The 17235-nt window shown below is 38.5% G+C and overlaps 1 protein-coding gene across 1 annotated transcript in view; it reads right to left on the bottom strand.

Moving 5' to 3' along the window:
- Positions 1–17235, bottom strand: part of SPHKAP (SPHK1 interactor, AKAP domain containing) — a 69560-nt gene that overhangs the window by 35323 nt on the left and 17002 nt on the right. Inside the window, 2 exon segments of the mRNA XM_035545126.2 lie at positions 9680–9790; positions 17080–17182. Of these exon segments, the coding sequence (XP_035401019.1) occupies positions 9680–9790; positions 17080–17182 (214 nt within the window).

The raw sequence follows: 17235 nt of genomic DNA, 5'->3' as shown, positions 1-17235 counted from the left end.
AAAGTGCCTGAGCACATCTTCTCTTGATTTGCTTTAATCCCCTACATCCTTCACTACCTTGTACATAGGGTTCAAGAGGCTCACTTATGTAAAAATCTGCCCCATGAGCTGCACAACTGCTATCTGATGTGCAGATATGGTTTCCAACTTCTCTTCTTGCAAGCCCTAATATATTCTTTCCAAAAGGAGACAACCCAGTATATACTGTCTTTTGTGAGTCACTCAAGTTCACATGAATTAGGTCCTGATGTGACCTGACGGGACCTGAAATTTAGTCCCAATTGCTCTTTACAAGGTGCATATCTCAAGCGACTTGGTCGATTGATGAGTCTTGATATTTTAGAGACTATCCCTATTTTAACGGCTGGACTGCAGTAATGAATCATCCACAGCCATCTCCTCGTAATTTATTGCCTCAAAACCAGCTGTGAATATTTTCTTCCCATTAAGAGTTATTCCTTTGGGTTTGATGTAATTAATTGTCACTTATGACTTAAAGAAAATATGCCAATAAATATTTATGCCACGTGCCCCATCTGTTTTCTCTAGTGCCCTGTACACTCAACGTTTTAACAGATTTCTGCATGCCTCATGCTGCAGTTTATGTTAGAGGGAGCCTGTGGTTATGATAGCAGCAGGCAGTTATAGATGTCCACTCTGGAGACAGCACAAGAATCCCATTTCTTGAGACATCAGACCATGGAGACACTGAGAATAGGACAATTTTTGACATGCTGATGGGGATACAGTGCTAGTACACTACACTACTGCACTTGATCCTCCCAGTTTTGGGCAACCCTACTTACAGCTTTGTCAGAGTGAGGCTAAGCATCCAATGCTCTTAAATACAGGTAGGAAACCACTGCTGTATGAGAGTATCACAGAGGGACAGGAGAGAAGATGGCAGATCCAGGCAGAAGATTTATGAGCATTCAAGTCTAAAGTTATAGAGGAAAGAGAGGAAAGGCTGTTGTCAATCCTCCCCCCTCCAACACGTAAGGAAACTTGTTTGCTGTATAAAATGTGTGTGACACTGAAAATGTGGAAATGCAACTTTTAATAGGCATATTTAATTTCTGCCTGAACATTAGCTCATATATATAGCTTTTTTCTCAGACAAATATGTACAAGAATAAAAAAAGAGAAATATATTTTACAGACTATACAAGTAATCCTTTCTACACAAAGGTCAGTGGTTTTCTGAACTGGTGATCGGTCTGCCTGCACTGGGCTCCATAAGGCAGAGAACAACACGAGGAGCGTTTCTTGTTCCTGGGCTCCATAAGGCAGAGAACAACACGAGGAGTGTTTCTTGTTCCTCTGTGTGAGCTAGAGAGTGGTTCTCTGGAAGGTGCTAATCCTTACCACAGCACAACACCCACACAAGCCTGAGAAAGGGCTAAGACTCAATGCCACAATCTAGCCTGCAGCTGCTGATTCCTGCTCCTTGTCAGGATATAATTAAGGTATCGTCAGGCTGAATAGGAAGATGGGACTTAAAACTAAAAATACCTCTAGTAATTATGGCTTAGATCTGGAAGGCAATGGCTCGATTTTGATTTCTGAAAGAGACAATGCTGTTCTGGAAGAAGCCTGAGTAACTACTGACTGAAAGGCAAAATAAACACTCTTGTAAGTCTCTGTCCATGTAACAGACTGACGAGGGTGTGTATGTAGGGAGGATAAGCATCTTCATGTGTAGGTTTATCTATTTTCTGTGGAGAAAAAGGCCTTCACTATGTTTACTAGGAAATGTTCATCTTCACTCAAACACGATAAAATATGAAGTTGTTTCAGCCATGTATGGTCACTATTCAGGAAATTGTATTTAAGGATTTTTCTGAATGATGCCTAAAATCATACATGTATTTTTGATTTAAAACAAACAGAAAACCTTCTTTGGAATTCAAGAGTGCACTTCCATACTTGGCTGTGTAAAAGTCTTGCTGAATGCTATCTAACCTGGGAAGAAACATCCTCTTTTCTGAACCTTTGTAAGACTTATTTCGACCCTTCAGTAAGGGCATGCTCCCTTCCTCTGGAATCTTTGGAGAACATATGGGCCTTGATAACAAAATGCCCTAATGCACAGATTTTCACACCCTGACCACCTGGTTACTGCAATAAGAAGTTACTTGGAAGTTATTCTCATATGAAAGATGTTGATGAAAAACATAAGTAGGTATATTTGTACCTAAACTTCTAAAGACACATAATGTCAAATGTTTAAAAAGACTTTGGTGAAGAAACAGATGAAAATCACTCATAATATACTTTAATTTGACTAAAAAGCACACATGCTCTTTTCCTCAAAGTACACCTTGCCAAGGATTCTCCCTTTCTGCATATGGTATCATTCAGTTTGAATTACTTTGTGAGAGCTGTTTCCTGGATGTTTCTGTTCTATCACTTGAGTAAGTACTGGCATTTGTCTGACAATACTGTGAGACGATTCAAGGAAGAATTGGCCAGAAAAACTAATTTCTTCATTTCACAATTGCTTTTCTCTGTGGCTTGACTTAGTGCATGTTCATATGGAAGGGCAGTAAAAAAGTCAAAGAAGGGGATGGCGGAGATGAGACCACAGAAGCTCCTATTCAACCCGCTCAAATTAGTGTGTAATGGCCTTAACCTCCCCCTGAATCTATTTAAAAACTTGATGGCTAAACTGCCACAAAATTGACAATACCTAAGCATCCGCTTAGGGTAGCCAAGCTATGCAGTATCAAGGTGAGCGATCAGTTCGGAAAGTCCAGCTGTTATGATGGCAAAATGACATTCTTCATTGTCTCAGTAAACAGAGATCACAGAAAACATGATCTATAATACATCACCTGTTTGTTTTCTTAATAGTCTGCTTCCTTTCTCACCAAGACAAGTGTTGGCACCTTTGACTAAAATAACCATTGCTCCCTTTCCTTGATATGCTAATGGCTGTATTCTAGACTGAGTATATTCTGCACTTGACTGACCAGCTAACAACTCCATGCTGCAATTCTTCCTCCCCCTGTGCTGATGATGGATTAGAGTTCTTCCATGCAGCATAATCCCATCCAGTTGCTGGTTACAGCCCCATCATCCCTGCTTCCCTAGTCATGTCATCTTCCCCTCTCCACTGTGCTCCCAGCATTCATCAGGCCACTCGTAGGACCACTGCACATGACAGGGGGTCAGGCAGAAGCAACAAAAAACTAATTAAGAGGGCACTGTAGCAGCACTGAATTTGGCCTAAATTTGGGCTGAATATGTCCTTTGCCTCTCCCTCCACTCTGTCCATGAGCTCCTGCTGCTCCCTTGGGCTGGACCTAACCAGTATACAACTCTGTGTCTATGCATATACCCTATATTGTACGTGTACTTGTATGGAGTACTCTGGTGTGAGCATTTGGAAGTATTGTTACAGAGTAGGAGTGCTTGCAAGAGGGGAAGTTGCTGGACTATTTCAAGAATGTTTCAAATCTTTAAACTCTTTATTGAAACTGTTCTGTCACCCATCTGCCTGCAAAGCCAGACTTTCTTCAGCTATAAGGAGCCATAAAAAGATTTAAAAATGACCTTTAGTGATCTTGACAAATCCTGATACTTTAAAAACTGGTATCTTGTTATGCCAAGGTAAGAAATGAGCACTGCTTTTTATTGGTTTATTTTGTTCCAAGTGAAGAGCAGGGATTTTCAGTCATCCATATCCATCACTGCTACTTAATGGTGTTAAGTTTGTGTTTTTATTACTCCAGGATACTTTGCATAAAAAATTGCAGTATTTACATCAAAGAAAGCATTTCTGCCAAATTCTGGAAATCCCATTACCCCTGCCAAGGAAGTGCACTGTTTGGGAAGGGAAGGGTGTATTTTCTTGGTTCTCAAGTGCAATTCTTTGCAGGCTGGCATGGAGCGGGAAGGCCTGCTTCCTAGCCTCCATGAGGGGACAAGATGATCGCGTGAAGCGAGGGCATGATGCTGCATTTTGTGGGGATATTACTGGAACCTAGGGCCATTTTGAAAGAATATCTTTTTTTCGGTGCAAATATCACTTCTAATGGCTTTTCTATTTATTACTGGACTGGAGCATAAAAGTCCAGGGGACTTCTGGAAAACTCATTGCTGTGAGTTATGCATCTCGAGTTAAATGAATGGCAAATGTCTTGCAGGACCGTAATACTATCGTTTTGTTTTGTTGTTTTGCTGTGCTTATTTTCTAAATAAATCTTTTCATTAAGAATTCCTAAAAGACAATTAAGATTCATCTTCAGTACCGTGGCAATACCACCTTAATCATACTGATGCTTACTGCACAGTCAGTGAAAAGAAAAATGTCAGATCTTAAGATCTGTGGAATCATAAATGACTTTTCTGTGTGCATTATTAAGACTTTGTACTTTAGGTGAGTTTCTGGCTAAAAGACAAAACTATAAATCATCTAATGAAGAATTTCAGTTTCTTAACCCATACTAACATGGACCAACCATACACGGTCAGCACTTGTAATTAAATACTCTAGCTCTGTGGAGGGAAAGTAGGGACAAAGTACCTACCAGGTTTTTCTTTTTAAATAAGGTTGGCTTAAAACCACATCCAAAGCAGCAAACATTTGATGTAGGTCCAATGAAAAATAGTTGGTGACAATGTAGTGGACATAGATATATATAATGTAAAGCTACATATGTTTGATGGCGTCTCTCTGTGGGGTAATAAGAATGTCACATTACAGATATTTTAATCATGTTCATAAGTCACTCTGTGCAACTTGTGAATGATCGTGTCTTATGAATATTTTATTCTATTAGGTGGATTTTGATGATGTTCTCATTCAGTGTAAACAAACAAAGGAAGACTTGTGTAATTAAACTACACTTATAATTTATACTCTCTAATTATAATATTATCACAAAACTATGTATTTAATTTTGCAGCAGTAAACTGTTGCAAAACAGTATTATTGTTAATCATCGTTTAATTTAATGTTTAGCAATTACTCATTCTTTTAGGAGGAAAAAAATCAGATGCTAGAGCATCATTCTACCACATACACTCATAAGACCAGAGTAGAAGAAGTTCTTTGCAGGAGTTTAACATTTTCAAGCAGACAGCATGGCAAAATCTGAAAGGGGTCATCTGAAATAGGGAGCGTAGCACACTTCAGTGCAGGGACATTTTAAAGAGATCTGTTAAGAAGCTTCATTTCAACAGAGAAATGGAAGAAAACAGCACTACAACCTAGGACCTTCACTCCGTCCCATCGAAACTTCACTTGAAGTTCACAGAAATCTATTTCAGCAGCCCCTTCCTGGTAGCCTCTGTGGGAAGTCTTCATAGAGAGCCCTAATAACTGATACTTAGCCCTGTCCGCCTGGGCTAAATGCCAGGGTACCTCATCTAATTTCCTAAGTGTAAACACAGAGAGTTGGACAAAAAAATAGTTCTTAGTCTTCTACAGAAAGTAGAAAAAGACAGGACAAGACAATCTTTCAAACTCTGTTTACATCATACTCATAATACATATAACACTTTTGATAGACAGCTGACCAACGTACCACATAGTTGGCATAAAAACAGAGAACAGGTATCACATCTAGTTATTATTTCTCCCTATGGTTTCTATTGTTCATCCTTGCAGATGACCACAGTCCTTGGATTAAATATGGACACACTAGTATTTCTTCTATTATGATGGGTTACCAGAACTTGAAGTAATGAAAAAAATATATTCCATGAACTCTGTCCTATTTTCAGAGCCCAGGAAAATATGTCCAACTTAGGCAAATATGCAGTACCGTTCCTCTAACACAATTTATTATTTTTTATATCAAAATGTCTATCTTTTCATTAACCAGTTTGGAGTTTACTGGACTATTACATGTACCAAAATGCCCATTCCGATAAAAAAATTCTCTTTGGAAAAGAAATCCGTTATAACTGAGTTAAATGTTTAGTGTTTTAATAAACTGATTTTAGTATACTTGGTGAGCATATGTAGGACAGCCATCACTCTATTTTTACTTGTACTAAATGTGCTAATCTGTAATGGGAGATAATGAATACAACGTTTCTGAAATCTATGTTCATATGGTCTTGTTGCATTTATAGTTGCAGTAAGATTAGACCTCTTATAACTAAACATGAACTCTTCCAAGTGAAAACCGAACATTATAGCTAAATGTATTACCAGTTATCTTTGAGAAAAGCAACCATTAATGATCTAGTACATTTTAGATTTATTTTTTCCTTCTGCAAACCTAATGGCAAGTTTGATTAAAACATCTCTGGCACTAATGGCAACAGCAGCTTATAAAATCTTCTCCATAAAAGAGAAATTAAAGTGTATTTTCTACTAAGGGCAGTCTGGTTTGCTGTCTAACTGAGTAGCTGGGGAAACTACTCCATAGTCATATTCCTCCTCATTGCTCCTGTCACCACTTGTTTAGTGTCAGACACTGGAAAGAACTCAGAATGAAATGCTTTGTAGGTTCTGCATATGATGCTGAACTACCGCTTAATGCTTGAACAGTGGTTAAGTGCTCCCTGTTCCTGAGTTTGCTCATGTTCTGTGCACAGACGAATATACCTAAGGTGGGGAGAGCAATTGGGGGGGGGGGGGGGGGGCGACAGTAAAAAGTAGTGTGTTTACACTCTGGTCTCCATGTCAGGTTTGATGATTAACATCAAAGTTTCTTAGTCTACTGCTGGTACTTGCATTAGTTCTGTAATATTTTAGGCACCCAAGTTAAAATTCTGTCCTGCACTACCACTCAGATTAAATCAATCAGGAACATGAACAAAGCTTCAGTTCTGCTAATAACAGTTTGAGAAACTATTTAACTCAAAAGCATAACTTTTCAGGGACAGATCAAGAACTCAGTTTCCAGGCCACTAAACACCTTCCATCTTGATATGAACAGTGATGTTCCAAAAGAACATTTAACAACTTAGTTTCTAAATGAATGCTCTCTCTATGTATTTTAATTTCATTTAATATATTATTGTAAATTATATTTCTATCCTGTGAATACAAAATCATGTATTTCAATATAATCTCTCTATTTCAGCACAATCTCTTCGATAGTTATAATTGTAAATTCCAAAATCAACTAGGTACTAAACTTTCTCTTTGAAAATTACAGAACGTTTGTGTGTATGTGTGTGCATAGAGCTGGCATTGTGTGCAGAAAGCTGCATAGGGAAATTAGGCTATCTTCTGAGCACGCTATGCAAGTGAGCAGGCAATGGGGGAAGATGACTTGGCAGACCTTGTCTCAAATCAGATTCTAGTTATCCTCTTATGTAAGAAAGGGGTCTGCCAAGAGCTTGTAGTTTAGGGTGGAATTAGGAACTGTGGGGCCAAAGCCTCATGGTACATCTCTGTCCACCCCTCTGCCTGCACGCAGAACTATACCATCATACTGTCATAACAAAAGGTGTTTTCTTAGGAAAGAGTTTTGTCTTGTTCATCTTTTCTTTGACAAAAGGGATTAAAAGAAAGTTATCACCTCGCATGACTTTGTCAGGGAAAGTTGTGAACCTTTAGCACATGTGAGATTTGGGTCTGAGACTTATTGAAACACCTTATCTATGAAACTCCTCTTGGTATTATAATGAAAGTCATTTCAGTACTTCTGCCTCTTCTATCACATCTGTAAAACGGTAAGAGTAATGCTTATTTTCCTTACAGGGGGACTGACCAAGGCTAGATAAAACCTGATTTGTACTTTCGAGAGGAAAAGTCATTTAGTGGCAGTATTGTGTTGGGTCATGTGTATTGAGAAGCTGTACTGGTTATTTTTCATCTACATCTGAGAATAGTATTGCTTTAACAATCTATATTTCTCAGTAGCTCCATCCTGTTAGAAATAGTTGTAACTTCTTATAATATTAAAAGAAATATGAAGAATAAAGTCAAAGATTAACATACCAAAAAGCAAGGCCCATTTAATTTTTATATTATTAGGGGCATTCATTTCCTCTGAGAAAATAAGCCTTTTTTTTTTTTTTTAAGGGTATGAAATACTGAATAGTAAAACCAAGTGACTGTGGTAAATGTCTTTTGCGTTAAAAGCAATTCTTTTCTGTATCAAACAACAAGGATACCACTGATTACCTGCCTGATTACCCTGTTCTGGTTAAGAATATATTCAAGGATACTGCTCAGTCAAGATACTGCTCATTTCAGCTGTAGTTGAACAACGTTGTGTACTTTCCAATACTGTGACTTCTCTGCTAGGGAGAATGGTAAAGAAGAAGAAACTGAGCTCTGTCTAGTTTTGGGAGTCTTGGAAATTAGTACCATTCCATCCAACTAACCATTCCTGTTTAATATCCCCTTCCTTGTTTCACCCAGAATCATCCAAAGTAGTGATGCAGAAGTCTGTTTCTCACCTTATACCTATGTGGTTGCTTACTAGCACACACTAATTAGGTTATGCGTTTTGATTACCCTGTCTTTTTGGAGCTGATAGTCCAATGGACAGCATGACATTGAGCCCTAAAACCTTTGACCCTGTTCACAACTTTTACATGCTCTAAAAGCACATTTTCTAAGTAATTCTGGTTCCTTGTTTGTTTCTGGTCCTTGGTTTGTTGAGATTTTTTTTTTCTTTTCAGTAGGAGACATGACTTCTCTGCTCCCTGTTCTGCCAGTGTCAGCAGGGAGGCTGCAGTTACGGTGTAGTATCACTCCTGTTCTTAGCCTCCTGCTTCACCCCCTGGCAAGACACAATGCCTCTAGTCATCGCCACCATGGGATGGAAATTCAGTTCCTTGACAGAAGGCATCTGGTTTTTATCAGCCAGAGCTGACACATGCATGTCCTTGAGGCAATCCCAGCAGACTCCACAAGAGACCTCATCTGGTCATTGGATTGTGCAGCAAGAGCAGTGCTGGAAACCTTTCACCTGAGATAAAACCACTACTAGTAGTTTTGACTAATAGTAGTACTAGTAGTCAATAACTACCCCTGGGGTTGGGGAGGAGCAAGCAAACAGGATTCCTTGGTAAGGATCTGCTCTTACAAGTCCTTTCTCAAATGAAAAACAGGTACAACTATAGCGATGTACTGCCATCCTGATTTATGTAGATGGTACATAAAGAACTGTTAAAAGCTCCTATTCTTTCAAATACAAGCTCAACCAAAAGCTGTTCTTAATTTAATTGCACCGTAACCCACAATACTTGGGGAAATTTAAATTTAATTGCAAATGTAGAAAAATTCCATTTGAGTTCTTTAGTAGCTTCTCCTCATCTAATATGGAGTTTTCTCTCTAATTGTATCTCTGTGGCATCAAGAACATTGAGCAGCTTTTTAAACATCTGCTCATTCCTACCTGCCCCTTAACAAGTTACAGTTTAGAATAATTTTCTCTTTGGTTTATTTTTCTCTGTTGTTAGTTGCAGGCTACAAGCATACTTAAAAGAGGAGGACCAAAGTCTGAAGCCAAATGTGGGGAAACTTCTGAAGCAATCTTTATTAATGTATTCTGTATAGAAATCTGCATGCAAATTTTTGCTTTGGATGTTTGCTTTTAACAGAAAGCTGGAAACTACAGAAACTATAGATAGATTGCTATAATTTTGGAGTCAGTTAGTCACTGTCTTTTTTTAATCTAACATGTACTGTGATTGCCCCCGCACCTTACCCAAATAGCTCTCAATGGACTTTTCCCCAGAGGAGATCATAGTGAGTACTTACTGAGGCACAGTTGCTTTCTGACTTGTCTTCCAGAAAGCCAATTTGGCATGGTGTCCTCTGATTCTGCAGCCAGTAGTCTGTTGATTCTAGCAGACTGTTACTGCAGAGAATCTGTTAAAATAGTTAAAAATAGTTAAAATAATTAAAAAAAAAAAACACCTTAGTCCTACTGTGCTTTGGGGTTTGAACTCTATTGTTTGAGCTCAAAGAAAATATTGCCTACAAATATTTTTGGAAGGTAAGACTGGGACCCCTGTTTCCCTGTTTCGTCTGGACCTGTCCAGTTAGTGTACCTGGGATTCAAGTAACATATATCCTCTAAAGTATTAGCCAATTTTCTCTATGACCTGAAAGTCCTTGAAGGAAATGCCTTAATATATATATACACTAATATATATATTATATATATGTATGTGAAAACATTGCTAAGGAGTTTTGTTCTATGTTAAAGTGGCAACAGAGATGTTAGAAAAACTAATTATTTAATTCTACCAGAGTGTATAAACTTGCAGCTTTTATGATTTACTCTCTCTCTCTCCAAAACAGATCTGTACTATTCATTCTGCCAGCAGCCTCATTTCAGGGGCTGCCTAAGGTACAAATCCTTTCTTCTTAAACATATTTTTTGCTTTCTGAGAAACTAAAGTACTTAAGACCTATCGTAATGAATACTGAGCTTAGTCAGTACACTGAGACCAAAACTTTGAGTTTAATCTCTCTGTGTTGACTCAGTCCTACAACAGATGCCTCAAGCTTTGAACTAACAAAAACAAAGTGGGACTACAGCTAATCTGTAGACTATAAAGAACCAAAGCTAGTTTTGCAAGTCTGATGCTTTAGATTGAAGTGCATTCCTTATTTGCTACCCCTGTACTAATATGCGCAATGTTCAGGGGGGTCAAATTGCCCTTTTAATAAATAGACCTCCAATATGTTCCTGCAACATATCTGCAGAAAATTACGTTCAGAAAGGGCTGTCTTTCTGAGCACAGCATGAGATTTCTTTGAAATGCCATCAAGTCTGGAAATGACTCATGGCCCTGGGCTGGTGGTGCCCAGCCACGACCAGAACTGTAGTGCAGTGACTACGCAGCCAGTCTCTGCACAATCTCGGGGGGGCTAAAGAGTCATATCTGAAAACAGGCAGGCTTGTGCTTTATTAAATTTACAGGGCCACTGCAACATCCATAACAAGCTGGGGAGACAGCTGACAACATTAGGAATCACTAGTTCATGTTTGCCTTTTTATTGAGAGAGCATGAAGCCTGGATCAATTTATCCTAAATTCCAGTAGGGATGAAAGTGGAGCTGAGAGGTGCCAGGGGTTGAATTCGTATGCTTTCAAGACTGTGTTAAAACCAAAAAGGTTGTTTCTAGCTGTGTTTATTCTCTAATATGCTACAAAGGACAAATAATTGAGATGGGGAAGCATGGAAGAGGAGGTATTCATATGCACAACTTGAGGAATTTTACTAGCCAACAAAGAGGTACACTGACCTCCTTCCTAGAGGAAGTGTGCTCTCTGGCTGTACAAAAAGTCTGTCAGCCTAGCTGACTCAGCTCTTAATTCAGTTTAAGGTGTGTATTCCAGGTACTGTGATAGTCTACAAGTAGGGAATGAAAAGATAAAAACTCTGTCTGGAGAAAATGATCTACAGGTTAACAATTTGTCATGTTTTTCCCACCCTGCAATGTTCTTCCATGAAAAAGAGGGACCCAAAGCATTTTTGAAACAACTAAGTAACAGCAGGAAAAGAATAGTAGCAACAGAGATGATACTTATAGAATATTTTATATGGCCTATCATCCCCAGGCAGTAATATTAAGAAGCATGTTTGGGAAATAGATGTATATTTTATTTGCACTTTGGGCAATTACATGAAAATAGGCTGTACTCTAGCTTTTAGCCTTTTACTTTAATAATGATATTTTAAAATACACATTTGTCCTCCTGTCCTGGAAAAAATCTATCCACAGTATCCTCTGTTATCTTACTGCATATTTTGCATTGACACGTTTGTCCTACTTCAGGAACACTTGCTTTTGAGCCTAGACCCATTCCTTAAGAAGTGAGAACTAGTGAGGCCTCTTCACTTCTCAGGGAAGATGAATGACTGTGGAAAGCTAATATGGCCAGCTGACACAATTTTCTAATACTCATGGGTGATCCAGAAGTAAGCTTATTAACACACACAGACTAACAGCCACTCTAATTTTTACCTTTCTGCCAGAAAGTCAGATAGTTAATACTGTTCTCACTGTAATATTCTCTATTGATCCCTGAATAAAAGTCAGCGGAGGATGGATGAGGAGGCAATAGGGAACACCACAGCCCATAAACTGGGGCTTGCTTTGGTGCCCTCCTTCAGTGCCCTCTAAAACGTTTTGCATCTTTGTGCTTCTGTCTTCATCATGCCAAAAGAAGGTAAGTTTTTATGCAAAGACTCTCAGTACTCTAGCCCTGCTATGGGATTTCTTCTGAATACAAATGTGGGGTTCTCAAAATACTCAGAAAAAAACAGTGTGCCCAAAGACTCTTTTGAGAATGACAAAGGCTTGTGAATGCTTCACATCAACACCAGTTTCTTCTTGGGGACTGCTAGCTAATCTCATGTACCAGCTCAATGACTCTGCACTCAATAGATTTTATAGCTTCCTGTCCCAGTGTGAATGGATTCCTGCCACCATGACTAACTCTGGGACTAGATGGGAAAAATAATATATTTCATATCCCAAAGAAACAATTTCCTGTTAGTGTCATAAACTTAGACTTTTTTATTCTTATTTTTAAGACATGTTTTCAAATGGTGAAATACTGAAACATTACAAACCTGTTGGTAAAATCTAGAATCTAGCATATTTTCAAAAAAAACCCCAACAACACAAAAACCTATCTTCTGTGGCTTTTATGAAGATAAAGAATTCAACATACACATACATGGACACACACACACATATCCACATATATATATGATTTCGGATTTCATCTGGTTCGAGATATTCTCATGCTCAAGCACTGAAGTTCTAATTACTTGTTAGACATGATTTCCACAGGTAGGCAACAATCCTCTTTAGTTCAAATAGCTTTTTCAGTAGCAGGAGGTCTTGTTTCATTTCCTTAAAAATCATAGTGAAATTGTCTTCAGCTTTAATGGCTTCAGATCTTTCTTTCCCGAATCTGACAGTTTCAGAGAAATCAGAATAGGCAGAAATTATCATGCAGAAACAAGCTTCAGAAAACCTTGGTGGTACTCTTCTTTTTCTCCTAAGGACTTGGTGTGCACACAACACTTCTCTTCAGAACAGCTAGATCACAGCAGATGTACGCTGTAGATGATTAACTCACGAAATGAGATGGGCATTCCAAACTTCAGCTAGTTTTCTTCCTATTAGATATTGAATCATCCTTGGTGTCTCTATCTTGCTTTCAGGGGATGTTCTCATCAGGAAGCAAATACAGGTAACATATTAGCAGAAGAAATAACTCTCCTGAACAATTATTTTAGTCAGGTCAGGTCACGGTTGTCAAGCCTGGGGGTCACTCCAGGATGATTTATATGTTTCAGGGCTTTACAATGGATTTCATTTTTGTATGCAGCTTTTCATTATAGACTTTGAAGTCAAGTATAGAGATTATTACATGGAAGATTTGGACAGTATGTGATTTTTAGTAACCTTGAGGAGATGAACAGCATTAGTAGGGTGGTGTTCTCCCTGGCCCAGATTCTGCTCTCACGTGTGCACATGGAATGCTGCACATGCACTTGAGAATGCAGTCAGAAATGTGAAGAAGGGTGCAATAGGCATGCCATTTTTTACCATTGGAGGTCTGAGAAAGTATTTTCCAGCAATTAAGATTTGAAGAAGATAGGTGAGAAAAGCAAAATAGGATATACTTGAGCCTGTACAGCAGAAGCTGGTGGAGGTCAGAAATTTAAGGAATACAAGTAGGCCTGAAGTTATCTGGAAAGCCTCTGGAAATTACTCAAAAAAGACAGCACTGTGGGAAAGGGAGGCATGCAGGAACGTGTGGGGGAAGCCTTCTTCCTGTGGTTTTAACATCTGAATAGTGTTCAGGAGACAGAAGGTGACATTTGAATAAGCAGTGGCAGGAAGGAGAAGTAAACTTTGGATGTTTAAATTCTACCTTCTGAAATGCAGGTTTCTGTGTTATGACTGTTACAGACATTGTTGTTAAGAGCCTTCCCACTAATACTTGTATGCAGGAAGGATAATTTGGACCACTCCACAATCTTGATCACTGTTGGTTTACATAGTCCTGCTATGAAAAAAATTCAAATATAGAATCCATGTGAACTTTTGGGCATATTTCTGTGGTAGCAGACAGCAATGTTATCATGGTCAAAGACGTATGTGTAGAGGAGGAGTGAATTTAATACTCCTAGGATCTAACTATTGTAGGACAATTCTACTTGTTATCTGTGTTTATATAAGTGGGAGTTTGCATATGTATTCAAACGTGCCAGGATAGTTGTGCTTTTAAGGAATATACTGAAGTCCTACTACTACAGTAATGTATGACTGCAATGGTCAAAAGTATGTAAGCATGAAGGAGCTGGCCTAAACTATTAGGGCTAACTAATGAAAAGCAATGCCAGCAGAATTATTCCTCAGAGATGTAACTCTGCGTTCTGATTGCCATTTTTGCATTTAGTGATCTTTTCAAAAATATATTGAGCTGCTCTGTACCAAAGGCAACAAACCTCAACTCGTACTACTTCAGCTGTCAGTCAGCATCCTTCTTTTTCATAGCCTACAATTTTAACGTAGAAATTGAGAAAATTTCCTCCTCCCATCTTATAGTTTTCTATATTCTCATCTAATTGAGACAAGTTCTGGGCCAATCCCAGTGGCATACATTGTTAGCAGTTTTGCTAAATTCAGTGAGGTTGCTTCTGATCTGCAATGGTACAACTGAAAGCAGAACTTTATTCGTTGACCATACTTATGTGTAACAGCTGCACACACTATACTGCTGTATATCTGGTTCAGAGCAGGATCATCACACTCAGAAAATAATTCAGGATGAATTTGCATCATGCACAAAATGTAAAATCAGCAGTAATTCATGGTTCTAAAAAAAAGTTTTCCACTCTCATCTGGAGACTCAGCCGTCAGCATTACTCAGTGTGCTGTGAATCAATCAACTAAATCAGCCTCTAGCAGAGTGGGGATTAGAAAAGTCACTCTTTCCCAGAGGAAAATACTGCATACCAGTTTAGTGTAACAGCTTCCTGCTCCCTGATTTAGATCTCAAGGCATTAAAATACAGTAAATATCTATAACTGAGACAACATTAAAATGGCCCTGCTCCACAAATGAAACATCTGCGTCTTCATGGCAGATCATCTTAACTGCTTTGGTTAATTACTACTCATCAAAAAAGATATGAAAGTGGAACATACAGAATGAGTTTTCAACGGGCACGTCTTCTGCATTTATTCAGATTGGTCTGTGTGGTAAAAGGCCACATCTCATATGGTTCCTAACAGGAGCCATTCATGCCAAATGCCTGAACCCACAAGTGAACTGTTTAAACTCTTCCCTTGCAGCAGGAACCCCCAGGGTTTCACTCCAGAACCAATTACACATCTAACTTAAAAAAAAATAAATCACCGTAACTAACCTAGGATAAAAGAGAAAGTAATGGCCTACTTTGATAATTCTGTATCCTTTTTCCCCAAAAAAGGAACGCTAACACATTCTGTGACAATGCTCTAAAGAAGCCCAAAAAATCCTGCTGTTTGTCAGAAGTGCTGGCAGAAGTGAATCACTTCTTTTAGCGTGCCTACAATCATAAAATTGACTCGAATTACAGTGAAAAGTTCAAATGTAAGGGATCAGACATGTGAAGCAGCTCTAAATCGGGAGGTAAAGGCAAGTCTGTAAGAGTCATGCTTCTGGAGGTGACCATGCTGAGAGCATTTATAAACACATTTATAAGCACTTTTCTGTGCTGTGCCACTGTCCTTCAGCCTTACTTAAAATGACCAACTCTGAGATTAGACAAAAATCTAAGATGTTCAGCCATATTAAGGATTTTCTGCCTATTTCTACAGATTCTAGTTATAGTCAGCAGCATATAAAAAAATAACTCGGGTATTCTTTTGCAAATAAGCAAGCTCTTTGAACAAATGAAATAGTGACACTTTGTCTTTTAGCCAGGCTGTGATGAGCTGGAGATGCCCAATCCCATCGTACAGATTATTAGTCTAGTGAGTTTCTTTTTTATTTCAGTGATTTTACATTTATTGAAATTTTAGTAGACAGCCAATACTCGACCCTTACACCCACAGTTTGTGTGAGAGTCACAAGCCTCACATCCACAAAACACAGTGGAGTTTTCAGAAGGATGAGGGAAATAAACCTTTATCTTCTACATGTTTTATCTTTCTATCTGTTTACGCATATAAATTGTCATTTATTTAGAAAAAAAAACAAAAAGTAAAATAAAAGCATAATTATTACTGTGTGAAGGAAAGAAAAACTTATTAAGAAATATGGGGAAATGGATTGAACTGTGAAGTTTTATAATATTTTTTGGTAAAACAGATGCTTCCTTATTAGCTCTAGAAGTATGCTTGTGGGAAATAATAGAGCTCAGAGGGTTATTGCAAAGTAAGAGACGAAAGAGGGCCTGCCATCCACAACAGGTCTTTGGTAGTGGTCTTCCCTTGGGCTGCACAGCCACAGCCTGACTCTGGGGAGCAGGAGTGGATGGAAGCATCCAAGGTCTGCATCCATGTATTCTGAGTTGTACTGAAATTACCTACATGCATGAACCACTGCCAGTCATACATGACTCTTCCTAATGACATACATAAAGGCACTGCTTTCTTTCCTCCCTATCCTCTAAATTACATAAATACATATAAAGCCATTTTGAGGCAACAAAAACAGCAATGGTCAAATCTATACCGCTTCCTCAGTTGCTGAAACTCTTCTAGTAAGATACTAGGGAAGGCAGAAAAGCTCCCTTCCATGAAAGACCCTGCATCATTTTGACCTGAGAGAAGCAAAGCTCTGGACCCTCACGCTGGAACCCAGAAACTTGCAACCTATCACAGAGCAGTTCTGAAATTATCCATGCTCTTTATGACTTTTACTTCACATTGCCAGATATCAAGGAAAACAAGAAATACTCAGGAAACTTACCTCCCACATGTGTATAATATATTTTGCAGCAAGACAATTATAGACCATGCATGCAAAATTGCGAGATACCATAACAGCATCCAGAATTTATTTTTCTGTATCAGTCCTTTTCTTCTTTAGGCATCAGTTAAATTTTGTATTCCTCAATAAAAGTAAAAGCTAAAAAACAAAGCTATAAGCCAAGATATATATGCCTTTGAAAATAACATAAACTTAGAAGTTACCTTTTTACATGCTGTGACAGAGCTTCCCAAGCTGCTTCCCGAACTGTCTGTGCTGTTGCCTTGGTGCTCTGGGACTTCTTGCATCAGTTGAGATTCAAAGTTGCTGAAGAACAAAAGGAAAAAAAAAAACAAAAGAAACCCCCAAAAACCTTTCCA

The sequence above is a fragment of the Cygnus atratus genome, chromosome 9 (assembly GCF_013377495.2).
Source record: "Cygnus atratus isolate AKBS03 ecotype Queensland, Australia chromosome 9, CAtr_DNAZoo_HiC_assembly, whole genome shotgun sequence".
In the NCBI taxonomy this organism is placed as follows: domain Eukaryota; kingdom Metazoa; phylum Chordata; class Aves; order Anseriformes; family Anatidae; genus Cygnus; species Cygnus atratus.
Note: the sequence above shows the minus strand (reverse complement) of the source record. Positions and strands in the feature narration are given on the sequence as shown.